The sequence below is a fragment of the Fistularia commersonii genome, chromosome 14, assembly GCF_037954325.1.
Source record: "Fistularia commersonii isolate RoL2024-O1a breed Wild chromosome 14, RoL_Fcom_v1.0, whole genome shotgun sequence".
In the NCBI taxonomy this organism is placed as follows: Eukaryota; Metazoa; Chordata; class Actinopteri; order Syngnathiformes; family Fistulariidae; genus Fistularia; species Fistularia commersonii.
In genome coordinates, this window is record NC_141297.1 from 18,417,980 (window position 1) to 18,432,608 (window position 14,629).

The 14,629-nt window shown below is 40.2% G+C and overlaps 1 protein-coding gene across 4 annotated transcripts in view; it reads right to left on the reverse strand.

Moving 5' to 3' along the window:
* Nucleotides 1-2,553: 2,553 nt before the first annotated feature.
* The window catches only part of flna (filamin A, alpha (actin binding protein 280)), a 53,236-nt gene continuing 41,160 nt past the window's right edge, over nt 2,554-14,629 (reverse strand). The window contains exons 31-49 of one of the 4 annotated variants that reach the window (XM_086158947.1): nt 13,196-13,219; nt 12,539-12,786; nt 11,614-11,688; nt 10,914-11,013; nt 10,600-10,740; nt 10,393-10,521; nt 10,126-10,299; nt 9,399-9,560; nt 9,124-9,327; nt 8,896-9,048; nt 8,685-8,807; nt 7,864-8,130; nt 7,652-7,789; nt 7,119-7,234; nt 5,402-5,534; nt 5,138-5,314; nt 4,831-5,049; nt 4,543-4,740; nt 2,554-3,807 (exon numbers count right to left, since the gene is read on the reverse strand). In XM_086158947.1, the coding sequence (XP_086015073.1) occupies nt 3,623-3,807; nt 4,543-4,740; nt 4,831-5,049; nt 5,138-5,314; nt 5,402-5,534; nt 7,119-7,234; nt 7,652-7,789; nt 7,864-8,130; nt 8,685-8,807; nt 8,896-9,048; nt 9,124-9,327; nt 9,399-9,560; nt 10,126-10,299; nt 10,393-10,521; nt 10,600-10,740; nt 10,914-11,013; nt 11,614-11,688; nt 12,539-12,786; nt 13,196-13,219 (2,966 nt within the window). In that variant the 3' untranslated portion in view covers nt 2,554-3,622. The remainder of the gene's footprint in view (nt 3,808-4,542; nt 4,741-4,830; nt 5,050-5,137; nt 5,315-5,401; nt 5,535-7,118; nt 7,235-7,651; nt 7,790-7,863; nt 8,131-8,684; nt 8,808-8,895; nt 9,049-9,123; nt 9,328-9,398; nt 9,561-10,125; nt 10,300-10,392; nt 10,522-10,599; nt 10,741-10,913; nt 11,014-11,613; nt 11,689-12,538; nt 12,787-13,195; nt 13,220-14,629) is intronic. The other 3 variants (XM_086158948.1, XM_086158951.1, XM_086158949.1) reach the window with 3 other exon arrangements.

Below are 14,629 nucleotides of genomic sequence, written 5' to 3' on the forward strand. Positions count from 1 at the left end.
TAGCATGGAAGGCGGGGGGCAGGATGAGGATCAGGACCGTGCTCTATCCTGTCTTCTGCCTTTCTATTTATACTCATATTTGTATTCATATTTATTTCCTTTTTTTTCTCTGACATTGTAGCTGTTATGCTGCTGTGCCAAAGGAATTTCCCTTATGGGGATCAATAAAGTTTATCTTATCTTATCTTAAGGGAATAATGGAATAGGAGATTGACTGGCGGATTGGTGTGGCGTCAGCAGTAATGTAGACTCTAATCTGGTCTGTCCTGGTGAAAAAGGGGCTGAGCCAAATGGCCAAGCTCTCAGTTTACAGGTCGATCTACAGGTCGTTTCAGCACCTTTCAATGGCTCATACAATGGCGTGACGTGAGTAAATCACTTCATAACTGTAACGAAGTTGAGATGATGATGATGATGAGATGAGAACAACTTTATTAATCCCAAAGGAAATTGTTGTGCCAGAGTTTCAAGTAAAAACATAACAGTGTAAGTGTAATTGTACTTGTAAGGTGTTTGGCGGCATTTTCTCTTTTGAGAAAAGAGAAAACTAAGCTGATCCCGTTTGACTCGTCTTCTCTGCTAAAGCGTTGATTTAGAGTTGTGTTTCAGTCACTCATAAGTTTTGATACCTCTCAAGATGTATCATTCTGTCATTCTACTTTGTCTATTTTCTCCGTTACAACTTGGTTGTTGTCAGCGATTAGCACTTATTGAATTGAGTCGATGACCCTGAACATACTGTAGGTACAACACCTTACTATGAAAGTCAAAGTTTTCCGTCATCGTTCTGTAAATCACTGACTCATCACATCAACTCGGTCTTACATGTTACTTGGGTTTAAAAAGTCCTTTGAGAGCTCTTTCCAACACCTGCTATTGTCTAATGTTGGTGTCAATAGATTGACCCCTCTCTTATCAAGAGAATAATGTCTTCTCAACTACTATAAGCACCGATGACCTCACCACAGCTTTGGGAAGACACTGCCACAACAGGGGTGCTAAACATGGACTATTTGGATTCCATATCCTCAAATTCCTTTATCATGCAGGAGAATTTTCCCCTCAGGTGTGTACTGAGGATTTCTTGGAAAAATAAATCCACCAAACCTCAGTTCGTCTCAGCTTCCCAGATGACTAGTGCAGACAAACTGCCACTTGATTCAGATTGCCACCAGGTGGAGATTAATTTACAGCTGTGCCTCTCTTTAGCCAAATTGTTCAACTGTTGCACCAATGCTTCATCAGGATCAGGATTCCTCATAACTGTTTTCAGTCTGGGCCCTCACCAAAGACCACTTTGTCTTGGGTGACCCTAACAGGAGCCGATGACCCCACAAGACGGATCCCAGGATCACCAGACATTTGCCCATGTTCATGGCATAATTCAAGGAAGAACATACATGTAGATTTAAGTTCAATTCAATCATTTGAAATGTGAAGCTTGAATAAGTTTTTGACCAGTACAATTTGATGGCAATGGAGGGAATGGGCAGAAACAGTTAAACTAAGGTATGTCTGGGAAACAGTAACATAAGACAAAACAAAAATTGCCAATCTTTGGTAATCAACCAACGTCACAATAATATTTAGGAAAGCTGTAAAAGATTTTTTATTTAAAACCATGTGAAAAAAGCAGCTATTTAGTTCATGTTCAACCTTGGACTGGTGCTGGCAGCCAGGCTTGATGGATTTGACTCCAGGGCCCTGAGGACATTAGAAGGCATCAGCTGGACCCAGCATGTCACCAATAAGACCCTAAGGGATCGAACCCAGCAGCCCCCAGCATCTCGCCTCGCAGCAATGCGTCGAGTTCGTTGGTATGGCCACATCATCCGCTTGCCTGCCGAACACCCCACAAGCTCCATCTTGGCCTTCAATCCCCAGCTAGCTGGATGGAGAAGACCCAGAGGTGCCCCCCGCACCCGCTGGCTTGATGTTGTGGCCCAAGACCCCAGGGCCTGCGGTGTGAGCCTGGCACAGGCACGGCAACTTGCCAACGACAAACCCCAATGGAGAAACCTGGTAGCCACGGTTGGCTCTATGCACCTCGTGCAAGAGGACTAACTAACTAACTCAACCTTGGACTGCCATGGTTACATTTATGACATTGTGATTTGGTTGGGCATAACTATTTCAGTAATGGTATTAATAAAAATTCTAGTACTATTATCAGTTGCGGTAGCAATATGATCCAGAGTGTAGTCTGCTGCTTACCCAATGAAAGCTCAGATAGGGTCAGGCCCTACCATGAACCCTTGATAGGCAGTCTAGATAAGGAATGATTGAATACTTAATGTATTACCAGAAGGAGAGATAGCAGAAACAGTTGTCATTGTTAATGTTTTTGATCATTAATAATCACCAGATTTCAATTGGATTTTTAGGAAACCTGAAAAAACTTTTTTTTTTTTAATTATAATTAAGATTTTAAGTCAAAATTTTTTTAATTCCATTTTTGGTATTTTGGTGGTGGGGTGTTTCATTATTATTGGTTGGGAAGCTTCAATCTCATTTTAATCATACAGTGAGAATTAAGAAAAAAAAGCCACTGCGTTGACAGAAAAATACTAGAAAACTTTATTGTGTATCAAAATACTGTCTTACAAACATTTTAAAGCCTTTTTCTGATTAGCACAAGATTTATTTTTTGTTTGGAAATATAGATGAAGCACAAAGCAAGCTCAAGGGATGGCAGTGGGTGATACTAACACCGAGCAGAAAAAGCCACATGAAACTTTTTTTTTCCCTGTTTTGCTGTGAGCATGGAACAAGCCCCAAAACAGCCTCTGTTCAGTATGAATTTACAGACTTCCCTTTTCAAAACTGTTTTATTCAATGTCAAACAAGTCATTAGTTTTTGGCTATATCCAATTACGTCATAATAATATATAGAGCACATGTTGGCATCATGAAGGAAAAACTATTAAGAGCAGTTTTGTGTTGTGAGAGCAAAGATGTCATATGAAACAGTGTGATGATTCTAATCCTTTCAACAATTTTGAAGGACAGCAGAGCCTAAAAAATGATCTCACTGTCAGCAAGTGAAACAACTGGGTTAGTTATGTGTCAAAGCCAACACGCTGGAGAGAACCAAACAGATCAACATGCCAAACACTTAGACTTATGTTAGGACAATCAAATATGTCAAGTCAGGAGGACACATTATCTTTCTATATTCTTGTGTTAAGGCGCAGTTCCTTCAGAGTAAACAGCAAGGTTCCAACCAAAATTTATTAATCTTCACTATTTCAGACTGTCTGCTAAAGTCTACTTACAGTGTGTCCAAATGGAAAACACAGGCACAATTGGCTGCTAGGTTTTACAGTAATAAAAAAGGTGCATTTTTTCCTCATCTCAAGAATTTAACTGATTGCTGGTGAGAAGCGCACAGAGTAAACAACTTAAGAGGAATATTCAGTGTCTGTGTTTGTCTTTGGGAGATGTTGTCTCAAGGATAAAGTGAAGAAGTTGGAAATCTGGCTGAAAATAAACACTGATGTGAGTTTCTATTTGGTTAAATGATTCTGAAATAAGAAGCAAAAATGAGGGGGAGAAAAAGCTGTAAACAATGCTTAGTTAAGACAAATTTTTAACAGTGGTATGATGAGTGGCAGAGGGTGCTTCAGACTGTGATGTGGTAAGGGCTCCCTGGAATGTGCTGGTCTCCCCATTTGACCACCAGGATGTACTCTCCCTTCTCTTTTAGCTGATAGCTGACATTGTAAAGACGGTTGCCCAGATGTTTCACAAGGATCTCTTCGCAGGGAACCTTAGGGCCATCAACTCCCACCAGCAGCATGTTACGCCCTGTGCCAATAGACAGAATAAAGTGTTACAAAATCTAAAACGTAAAAGTTGTGATGAATACCATGTCATCATGGGTCAAAAGTCCCCAATTACTAGAATTGAATGTGGTCTTCCAGTTAGTATAAATAAAACAACAACAAATTTGGTGAGAATGGAAAACTATAATTGTTAAAAAAAAAAGGACAATGCATAGCAGCTGGGAAGATGTTAGTTTGCATGGCTATTATTATGACTATTATTATGGCCATATGTTGTACAGTACATGGCAACATATGGAAAGAATTCTTTTCAAAAGCTGAACCTTCCTAAAGCTTTGAAAACATAAAAAGATTGTATCTCATCCCATAGAGGATGATATTTGGTGCATCAAACTAGGAGCTAACTATTATCATACAATCATAGTTCCATACAAGCATGTTGAAGAAACAACGCTTGGGTTATAAAAATATTATTAAATATACCTAGATCAAAGTTTTATTTAAATAGTCATTGTTATATACATTTTATATATCTAATACTGACATCTCTGTGCCAGCTGTGTTACCTTGGTCTTGTGTCCCAAGACACAGGCTTGTAACCTCTCCACAGTTTCAAAAGTCTTAACATTAAAGGAGATACAATCTTTCTTTAACAGACTGTTGTGTATCTTCCCTTTTTATATTTACCTTCAAGACTGAGGGGGCAAATCTATAGCTACATGAAGTCGATGATTCAGTTATTCTTTTTAACACTGACCTGCTTTGCTGCAATCGACACTGAAGCTGTTCTTCTGTCCAATGAAGCCCTTGGTGAGACCCAGGCCTTTTGCGACCACTTTGCTAGCATCTGACTTGGCAGGAGCACCATGCTGGGTGCAGCTAATGGCCCGGGTCACAGGGTCCACCATGACAGAGGAGGTTTCGTGCATACTGTGGCTTGAAACAAGTTTGGAGCCTGAAAAACAGCAACAAGTGCATCAAAAATCAATTTCCCTGTTATTTTTGTTTCAACATTTAAACATGGTTAGAAAAGCATGTTTCTCACCAGTAATCTTGGCCTTGAATGGGCTTCCAACAATGTGATAGGGACCACCATATTTGATGGAGATGAGATAGTTACCGGGGGCCATTGGGGTATATGTTACCTTGTAGCCCTCAGGACATTCCACGCAGTCCATCTTCACCTTGGATGGCCCATCAATGGTCACAGCAAGAGCACCAGCACCAGCGTTGCTTGTGTTCACCACAAATTCACAAGCAGTTCCTGGCGAAAAGAAAATGAGACGAGCAGAGGGTTGACATTGAATAGGCCGATTTCACGATTTTTGTTTAAAGAAGGAGCAACTTGTTACCTGTGGTGCCACCTTCTAATCCTGGTCCATAGGCAGATACCATCCCAGGGTCTCCGGCCTGACCCATCTCTCCAACACGGATCTTGAAGGGACTTCCAGGGATATGACTTCCATTGAACTTGACATCAATTAGATAGAGACCATTCTCTCTGGGGATGAATCGAACTGCATACTTATCTAGAGAAACAACAGTTTGATGGAAAAGTAGTATAATGTATTCTCCTCTAGAAAAGTGACATCAGTTTTGGGGCAGGGGGATGGTACCTTGATCTATCTCTGTGACACAGCATTCCTCCAGAGCTCCGGAGGGGCTGTGGACCTTTGCGTCAATCACACCCTTGGCACCATTGAGACTTACAGCAAAAGATGCTGGCTGGTTCACCTTCAAGCCGGACTCCTGCTTGACAATACATACTCATACATTCAATGCTGCATTGCAATTATTTGACAACCAATACCTCGCCAGTGTCTGACACTACCTTACCTGGGGGTCGCTAACAAGGCTAAAGAGGAAGGCTGCAGTAGAAAAGGAGAATGGAACAGTTAAAGGTAGGAGGAAAAGTTGAATGTCTGGAATAGAGCTACAGTGAAGTTCAAATGCATTGTGCATTTATACGGGTAATTGTGTAGGGGTTTCTAGGAGCAGAGGCATGTAAAAACAAATGGGAAGCTAATCATCCTGTGGAGTTAAAGTCAGAATGATCTTAATTCTCTTGGGAGAAAGAAAATCTAAAATATATTCAATGCTAACAAACTTGAAATTTCAAAAAACTTTAAAATAAAACAAAAAGGGTTGGAACAGTTCTTTTTAATTTGACTTAATAGTTAAATGTAATATGGGTAGTTTCATTTAATAAATTATTATTATCTAAAAAGCAACAAACATCCATTGTTAATCATGATCTACTGGAGATTAATTAGAAACCATAAATCCGACGCTTTCTGTATTGTTTGTTATTGACATATATTAATATTGTGTGTATCTTTAAGATTGCTGATATTCAGCAATCAGCAGTTTCATCAACAACATTCTTCATACTGCTGTTTCCTTGTTGATTAAGATTTCAAAGCTAAATGTTCTGCATAATGAAAACAGCTTATCTCATAAATATCTCATACAAGTCAAAATGGAAAAAAATGTCTTGGAAATGTTTCCCTTAGTATAATCCCAATACTAAGAGGAGGAGATAGATTGCTGCATTACATAACTCTAGATCTGCCTTTCACTGGTTATGTCGAAGCTCTGGAGTTAATTAGTTGAAATATACTTTGTCTTCGAAACACTTTTGTTCATGTTGTTCGTGCAAAGGAATGTATCTTGTATGAATTTTGACCATGCTTAACTAATAGATGGAACTCCATAATGCAGCAAAGAGAGGGGCATTTGTCTTCTGTCTTACAGTCAGGATCATGACTTACAAGGGAAGTCCTTGATCATATTTGTTTTTATTTAGCATCACTTTTTATGAATATTCCTATCAGAGGTAGCTTCCATAGTTTTTCAAATCTCACCAAGAGTGTGAATAGGGAAGAAAACAGCCCATGTTAGACCTCTTTAACCCTTTAGCGCCACCCCATGTCTCTTAGTAGTGGGAGGCTGTTGGGAGCCTTTAGAATGAGGCACGAGAAACACACACATTCCTCTAGTTTCCCAGAAGCTCTTGCACTGACCAAGAACGCAGCAGCTGCTGATCCTATTTCTGTACTTCTTCTCACAAGAAACCAAACAATTTGGGGGAAAAAAAAAAGAAAAAAATCTCTTGCACTTATATGTTAGAATTGACTTGCAGGTATTTTCCTGAATTTACAATCCTGGATGTGTAAAACCAAAACTAACCCAACTGCAATACAAATCATTTTGTTAATTTTTTTTTTTTTGCTTTTCTGTTGCATTGGATACCACACAAGTAAAGAACAACAAGCTGCTGCATTTTGGGCCGTGAACTTTGGCTTGGGGTGCATGTGTGTCTCAAAGCCTCACCTGAAGACTGGCAACAGTGAGGCGACGGGCATCATCAGATGGTGACGCTACAGGTATGATGAAGGGGCTATCAGGAATGTGCTCATCATTGAACCGGATCGAAACCTCGTAGTCACCTGCAGGTAAAACAGCCAGAGTCAATCAAAAGCTACACAATGACAACAATTTTGCCAGGCAACATGGTTCACATGTATGAAATATGAATATTAAAACTACTAATTAAAACATTAAAAAAATAAAACGTATCCGAAATCCAACTCTGAAGATGACCCCCCATCTTGAATTCAATTTTTCCTATTAATACTTATGGCAAATGCAATTCATTACAATACAAGTGTACTGATTTTTCATAATCTCCAGTTATTGTCTTTTGGGTAATGCCCAACACTATGCGGTATGGACCCAAGGAAAACTTACGCACAACAAATGACAAGCCATATAACTTAAACATGTCTTGCTAAACAAGTCAACCAGCCAGTAGCAGTTCTTTCTGAATGCCACTGATTCCTTGTTTCAACAGTCTTCTTGCTTACCAGGCTCCTGCACAATGTAAGACACACCGCTGGACCCGTCCTTGCGGTCCTCAAATGTAATCTCAGCCTTGCTCGGCCCCTCCACAGCAATACTGAGACCCCCAGCTCCAGCTTCTCTGGTCCAGATGCTAAACTCAGCTACAAGAAGCAGAAAAAGAATGTGATATAAATGCTTGCACAGTCTCTCATTACCTGTGCAATCCCTCACCCACCTGGCACTCCAGCCTCAGCTCTCTCTAGGCCTGGTCCCCCAGCACGGACCTTATGTGCTCCTCCTTCTCCAAGCGGGCCAACTGTAAACTGGAAGGGACTACCAGGCACATGCATGCCATTGTATTTCACACACACTGTGTGCACGCCTGTCTCAGTAGGGACAAAGCGGATGCAGTAAGTGTTATTCTCCCCCTCCATGATTTCAGCCTTGTGAATCTGGCCAGATGGGCTGGTGACCTGAGCAGTCATGTCAGCAATGCTGATCTCTGCAGGGACAGGGAAAGATCCAGTCAGTGAGAATACATGGGAAAGAAGGCTATAAAATGTCATGCTAAATGAAAAGGTCAATATTCTGAGCTTATTGATATTGAAACTTTTCAGGTCACCACCAATAAGCAACGTGGAAGAGGGTCGTGAAGAAAGTAGAGACTTTGTGAAAATAATCATATTTTTCTTTTTTTTTTTTTTTTTTAAATAAAAAAATAGAAATAAAACGAAAAAGAAAATTTCTCAATGACTAAAAGCAATTTTCAGACAATTTCACTTTGCAACTATGCACTGTCTCGTGATTTAAGTTACTCAATTTATGCAGTCCTTCAAGATTTTTATTTCACTTACATTTAATTCACTGATCACAAAAGTAAACCACTGATGAGCAAAATTGGTCAAAAATATCTCTCAAAAATTGTACGTAATTTAATGATTTTCTTAAGCATGTATATCAAAGATTATTAATAATCAAAATTTTATTTCAATTGTGAGAAAATGTTCCAGGTTATCCCCAAACCCAGGTTGGGAGCCTGTGCCTAAAATCAGTCACCTGGGATCTTGAGACTGAGGTCACACTGACTGCCAACGTTGGCAACTGACGGAGCTCTTCGCTTCCTGGTGATGCTCTCCTTCATTCTGCCCTCACCAGTCACCTTCACTGTGAATGCACTACCTGCATACAACAGCACAGAAAACACTGAGATTGTATCTAAACCATCACTAGTCATCTTGGGTTTCTCTGACAGGGTTAAACTGGTTACCTGGAACATGCTGATCAGCAAACTTAATATTGATAATGTAATTGCCAGGCTCTGTGGGACAATAGGTAACTTTGCAGGTTCCATCCTCCTGGTCTTCAGTGTTGATGTCCACTTTACTGGGCCCCTCGATGGACAGACTTAGGCCACCGTATCCTGAATGGAAAAAGCAATTAATTTCCAAATATTGTTTGGATTAAATGTGCATTAAGTATTTTGAGGGATTTTCACCTGCATCACGAGTGTCAATAATAAACTCAGCAGGCTCAAAGGTTCGGGCCTCGCTTAGTCCTTGGCCACTGACATGCACACGGCTAGCATCCCCGATCTCTGATTGGTTAATCATAACAGCAATGGGACTACTAGGAATATGCCGGCCGTTCTTCTTGATGTTGACCAGATGTTCGCCAATCTCCTTGGGAACAAAGGAGATTCCTGGGACAAAAAGGAGGGGTGTTAGAGAGTTTTCAAGTAAATTCCTCCTTGTAGTTCATAGAATCACTCACCAACGTGTCCATTGCGCAGCATCTTTAGCAGGCAGGGCTCTTCCCGTCCTGATGGTGTAGTAAGGGAGGCAGTCAGCTGGCTGAGGTCCAGCTCTCCAATGTCCAGTGGAATATCTGCAGCTGATCCCACCTTCAGATGGGACATCCTCATTGAGTCGTCACCTGAAAATAGCATGTACAGTCAGTAAGTGCATATGCTGGCAGCCGGTATTTGGTTAGACACACTTTAAATTAATGCTTGAGACTAAGCATGTTGTTGTAATGTCATGTTAGGATTACCATCCAGTAATTAGTTTGGTTTCCAACTTTTCCCTTTTGTGGCTGTTTACAAAGTTACTTGCTTCAAGTGAGATGCATTTAGAGCATTGTATACGGTATTTAGTTTATTTCAGTTTGTGGGATAAAAAACCAAACCCTTTAAACCAAACCCTCACAGATATAGCACCATCCCGTTCTAAAGTCTTTTCTACATTCATGCTTAAAATGTCTATTTGCACCTTTGTTTGTTGTAAATGCTGCTCACATTTTCATTAGGTAATTTTTATTTGTTTTGATACTCCCATTACCATAACATTGGCTTGTTGTTCAGGGTCATAACCACAGAAGAGGTTACATACCTTAGGTCACAGAAAAATAACAGTTTTTGCTGTAGCATATAATATGTATTTAAATATTACACAGTACTGTTCATGAAGAACTCTCAGGTAGCCCTGATTTTGACACTTACCAGTGATCCTTGCTGAATAGGGGCTTCCAGGGATGTGCTTGTCATTGTATTTGACCAGAATGCTATAGTCTCCTGGTAAGACAGGCAAGTAGGACACAGTGCAGGTCCCATCCTGATTGTCCAAACAGCTAATATCTGCCTTAGATGGACCCTCAATGGCCAGGGAGAGACCACCTTTACAGATGATACACACAGAGCCACTGCCCTAAATCATGGTTCACTGTGTATGCTACCAAAACTTAATGGGGCCTATGTTATTGTGCATACCTTCGCCAGCATCTTTAGTATTGACAGTGAAGACAGCAGGTTTGTTGACAGTCCCATGGATGAGACCAGGCCCATAGGCGCTGACATTACCACTGTTTATGTAGTCCACATAGAACTGCAAGGGACTTCCTATTGGAGGACAAGAAGAAATTAGCTTCATCCCATCAATTTTGGTTGATGTGTATGATGATATGATGGCAGTCTAACCAGGAATATGGATGCCGTCGTATTTGATGTCCATCTCGTGAAGACCAGCCTCGGTTGGAGCGTACTTGACAGTAACTGTGCCGTCCTTGTTGTCTGTGATGTCGGGTTTTGCTACCTTTCCTGATGGCATACGGACCTCACCTACCGTCCAGAGCAACAGACACATAGTCAGAGACATACAATTCAGGTCCAATGTTAATTCTTCATGTTAGAAAAATGTGGACAAATCCTGGGTTGTGCAGAGTTAAATCTGCCAGCTGACATTCCAGGTTAACTACCATCGATATATTTGGCGACGTAAATGATGTAATCACCTGTGATCTCGCCCTTCTGGATGGTGAAGGGGATAACAAGGTCAAATGGTCTCAGTCCAGCAACATCGAGGCCATTCATTCCCATTGGTCCTTCAGTTGCCTAGAAAACGGAGGGAAAAAGTCTGACACAATGTCTAAGTAAATTGAAAACTACACAATGATACCTTAACACAGTGAAAGATAGAGGGGTGAGGGCTTCCAAGAACCAACACATGAAACACAATGACACAACGGTTATGAAAAGACAATGAGGAAGACAATGGTAGGCTCATGATGGAGACACTGATGCAAACTGCGAGAGAATGTCATAAAGAGTTTAGCCATTTTGCAAAATGTGGAGCAGCTTCACATTGATTATTTCCAAAACGCCAACTGACATGGAGCACTGCTTAAGAATTTGGCTGCACAATAATGTCAAGAGGATACTTCACATTGAAGCTGAGAGGACATTTGTTCTTCCTTGGTTGAATAATAAAAAAAGCCTCTTCCCCTGTCATTGTGCAGCTGCTGCTGTTGCTACAATGTCCATGAGTTTAAACTGGTTTATTTGATAGGCAAAGAGGAGTGGAGGTGGAAGGGGGGCAAAGACAAACCCTCTTAGAAATGTAACACCTGCAATAAGAGATACAGGGCATGGCTGATAACAAAAGGAAAGAAAGGGGCAAGATATGAGCTCTGAGAAGCTGGAGGCTTTAGGTACCCAGGGCTGTTGAGCGTAGTACTGGGGCATTTGGCTCTGCTGCATGAGCTGGTCTGATGGGGCTCCTTCCAGGGCCTGAGGGGTGTTGGTGAGGAGTAGAAGGGGTCATAAAATATATGGAAAGGATTGGAGGAGAATAAAACAGTCACATGAGTTTGCCCCACCACCATGATCACACCATTATTTTTCTGTAGAAAAGGGACAAAGATCCAACATTTTAATGTTGAAACATAAAATTCAGAAGAAAATTATTATTTTATATACTTTTCAGGATCAATGCCAAATGAAAAAAAGGGAATTCAGCAATGCCGTATATTCGTATATTCATATGGGAATGATGACACCGGGTGAGTAAAATCCATTCCTTTTTTTTTCTTAAAGCTCTTTATACAGTCCTTGGAAATTGAATAAAGAGGACAGCACCTTAGCCAGCCTCTAAAAAAAAGTCAGAATTAAAGATTGGAGCCTAAAAACAATATTAACAAGGATCTTAATAAAATACACAGCTTGGGTACAATTTGCCCAAGTATAGTGTGCATTTATTGATTGGCCCTGAATTGCATTTGACTGAAATATTGCTCAAACGCAATGCACATTTTATGAATAGAATTTCAGGCAAAAAAAAAAAAAAAAAGAAATTAGAAAAATATTGACTAAAAAGTAGAAGAAGTTTCAAGCTGACTGAAAAGGTAACCAATAAACGCTAGAACAAAGCTTACAAATTTTGTTCATAATAACTTTTGTACTTGAGTGTCTTATCAGTCACGTTCAGTGTGGTGTCATTAGGGAAAAAAAAAGTTTGTTTTTCATGTTATGTGATGGTAGATGGGATTGATTCAGGAGTGGGTGGTGCCAGTGAAGGGTGGTGTCTCTGCTTAGCCAGTTTATTTTGTGTATTAATAACCATAGTAACATGAAAACTCACCGTTACTTGGAAGGGGCTGTTTGGGATGTGCTCGCCTCCAAAACGGACACAGATGACATACTCGCCAGGTTGTGGTGCCGTGTAGAAGATGTCAAATGTGCCGTCCTCATTTTCCACTACGTCGACATCAAGCTCCGCCCCCTCAGGTGTGCACACACTGCAGGTCACCTTGCCTTTCCCAGCAGCCTTTGCATCCACAGTGATGACAGTCTGCTCTCCAATCTGGATGGTGGGTCCAACACCAGCGCCTGAGGAATTTACAAGGCAGTCAGAGGTTTCATAGTCATTTTCGACTGTTTTTTTTTTTTTTTTTTTTAAACACTGTGCGAGACTGTCATCAACATTTTGAACATGCACATTCCACAACCAAGAGTTAAGGTCATATCACGTCATCTATGACAGGATGTTACCACTGAGCCATATGTTCTCATACACTCTGTAAGCTACATTAGCCATTCCACCATGCCACCTTTATTCTGTTAGTCCATTAATGTGTCAAACTAGACATCAACAGCCAAACATAAGAAAACAAGGTAGAGAGTAACAGAAGATGAGAATTCATGAGGAGAAAAAGGACAAATCCTAATAGAGGCCAGTGTGTCTGTCCTTCCATGCCACAAGAGAAAGCAGAAATTTGAGGTATTTCAGTGGGCTTACCTAAACCGTGACCGCCGATTGAGACTGAAAGGTGAGAAGCGGGGGAGCAAGGGGTGACAAATAAAAGACAGTCAGGTGGGAGTGGGGGTGGTGGGAGGCCATAACTGTTCTCAAAACACCTGGTCGGAAAAAAAGTGGGATGTGAAGCAAGGGGATTGGGGCAGGGGGCAACTAAGGAGCACAGCGTGAGGAATTCAGTATACTGATGCATTAAATATAAGATAAGCAACAGCAGATCATGTTCTCTAACAACTCCAAAAATTCTCATCATATATTTTGTATCTACTAATATCTGGGGAAAAATTATTTTGTAACTCAAAAGTGTTTCTGCTTGAGAAAAACAAATTGGTTAACTTGGTACACCTAAAAGACCAGATTTTTTTGTCGACTGGAGCACTCATTTCAATAAATTCTGGGATTGTCATGCAGACTATAGAAATCCATTGTGATGGAAGGCTAATTCTGCTTTTTATTTTATTTTCTGCTTTTTATTTTATTTCCAAACAATTTTGATTAGATAGATCTCTTATGCAACTAACGTCTTCTCATTATCTTTGAGACATCTTTGTGATGGTTTAGAAACTACCCGCAGACATTAAGAAAGCATATACAGTAAGAGGCAGACATTGTCATAAATGTTGCCACTGTCCAACTCTTCTATAGATTTTCATATTTCTTCATTGCCTCAGCCAGTGGCTCATCGAAACTACTCATTACTGTAAAAGCTTCCACACCAGCACAAACGTGGGAATGGTAACGTTTCTTCTTTCCTGTATATATACCACGCCCACATAGAATTTCTAAACCAAGTTCTGCCCCGATGATGTCTCGAGAACAAGCTGAGAAAACTCCTAAACGAGAGTTGCAAATACAGAATACACATTTTGTTCTAGCAGCCAAGGGAGCGAGAGACAACTAGCATAGCAGACGATGTAAACCAGAGTGACAGCTAAGAAAATAATACATTTGACAGCTAGAAGTTTTCATTTTGATCAAAATATTTAAAATTAAGGAAAACCTACTGGGACACATATCTTGCGTGTAACAGTGAATTCTCATATACTTACATGCATTAAGAATAGAGAGATTAGATCATAGAATTTTGAGACCAAAAGCATCCAAAAGTCAATGGCTGACAACTACAACAATCTATCAACATATAAGAAGTGATGAATCTGGAAAACACCACCAAAGAAATAAATAAAATTCTATATTCTTTCAGCAAGGAGCATCACCAAATTCACAATATTTTAAACAGTAAGGTAAAGAAAACTCAAAGCCATCACAAAGCACCTTCGTTACACAGGAAAATTAATAAGTAAAATATGAGAAAAAACATTGCAGTATAATGATGATTTCATGTATTTCAAGATTACTTTCCATCTTGAATCCTTTAAATGTCTTAATTATTCTCATTTCCTGAGAAACTGAAAA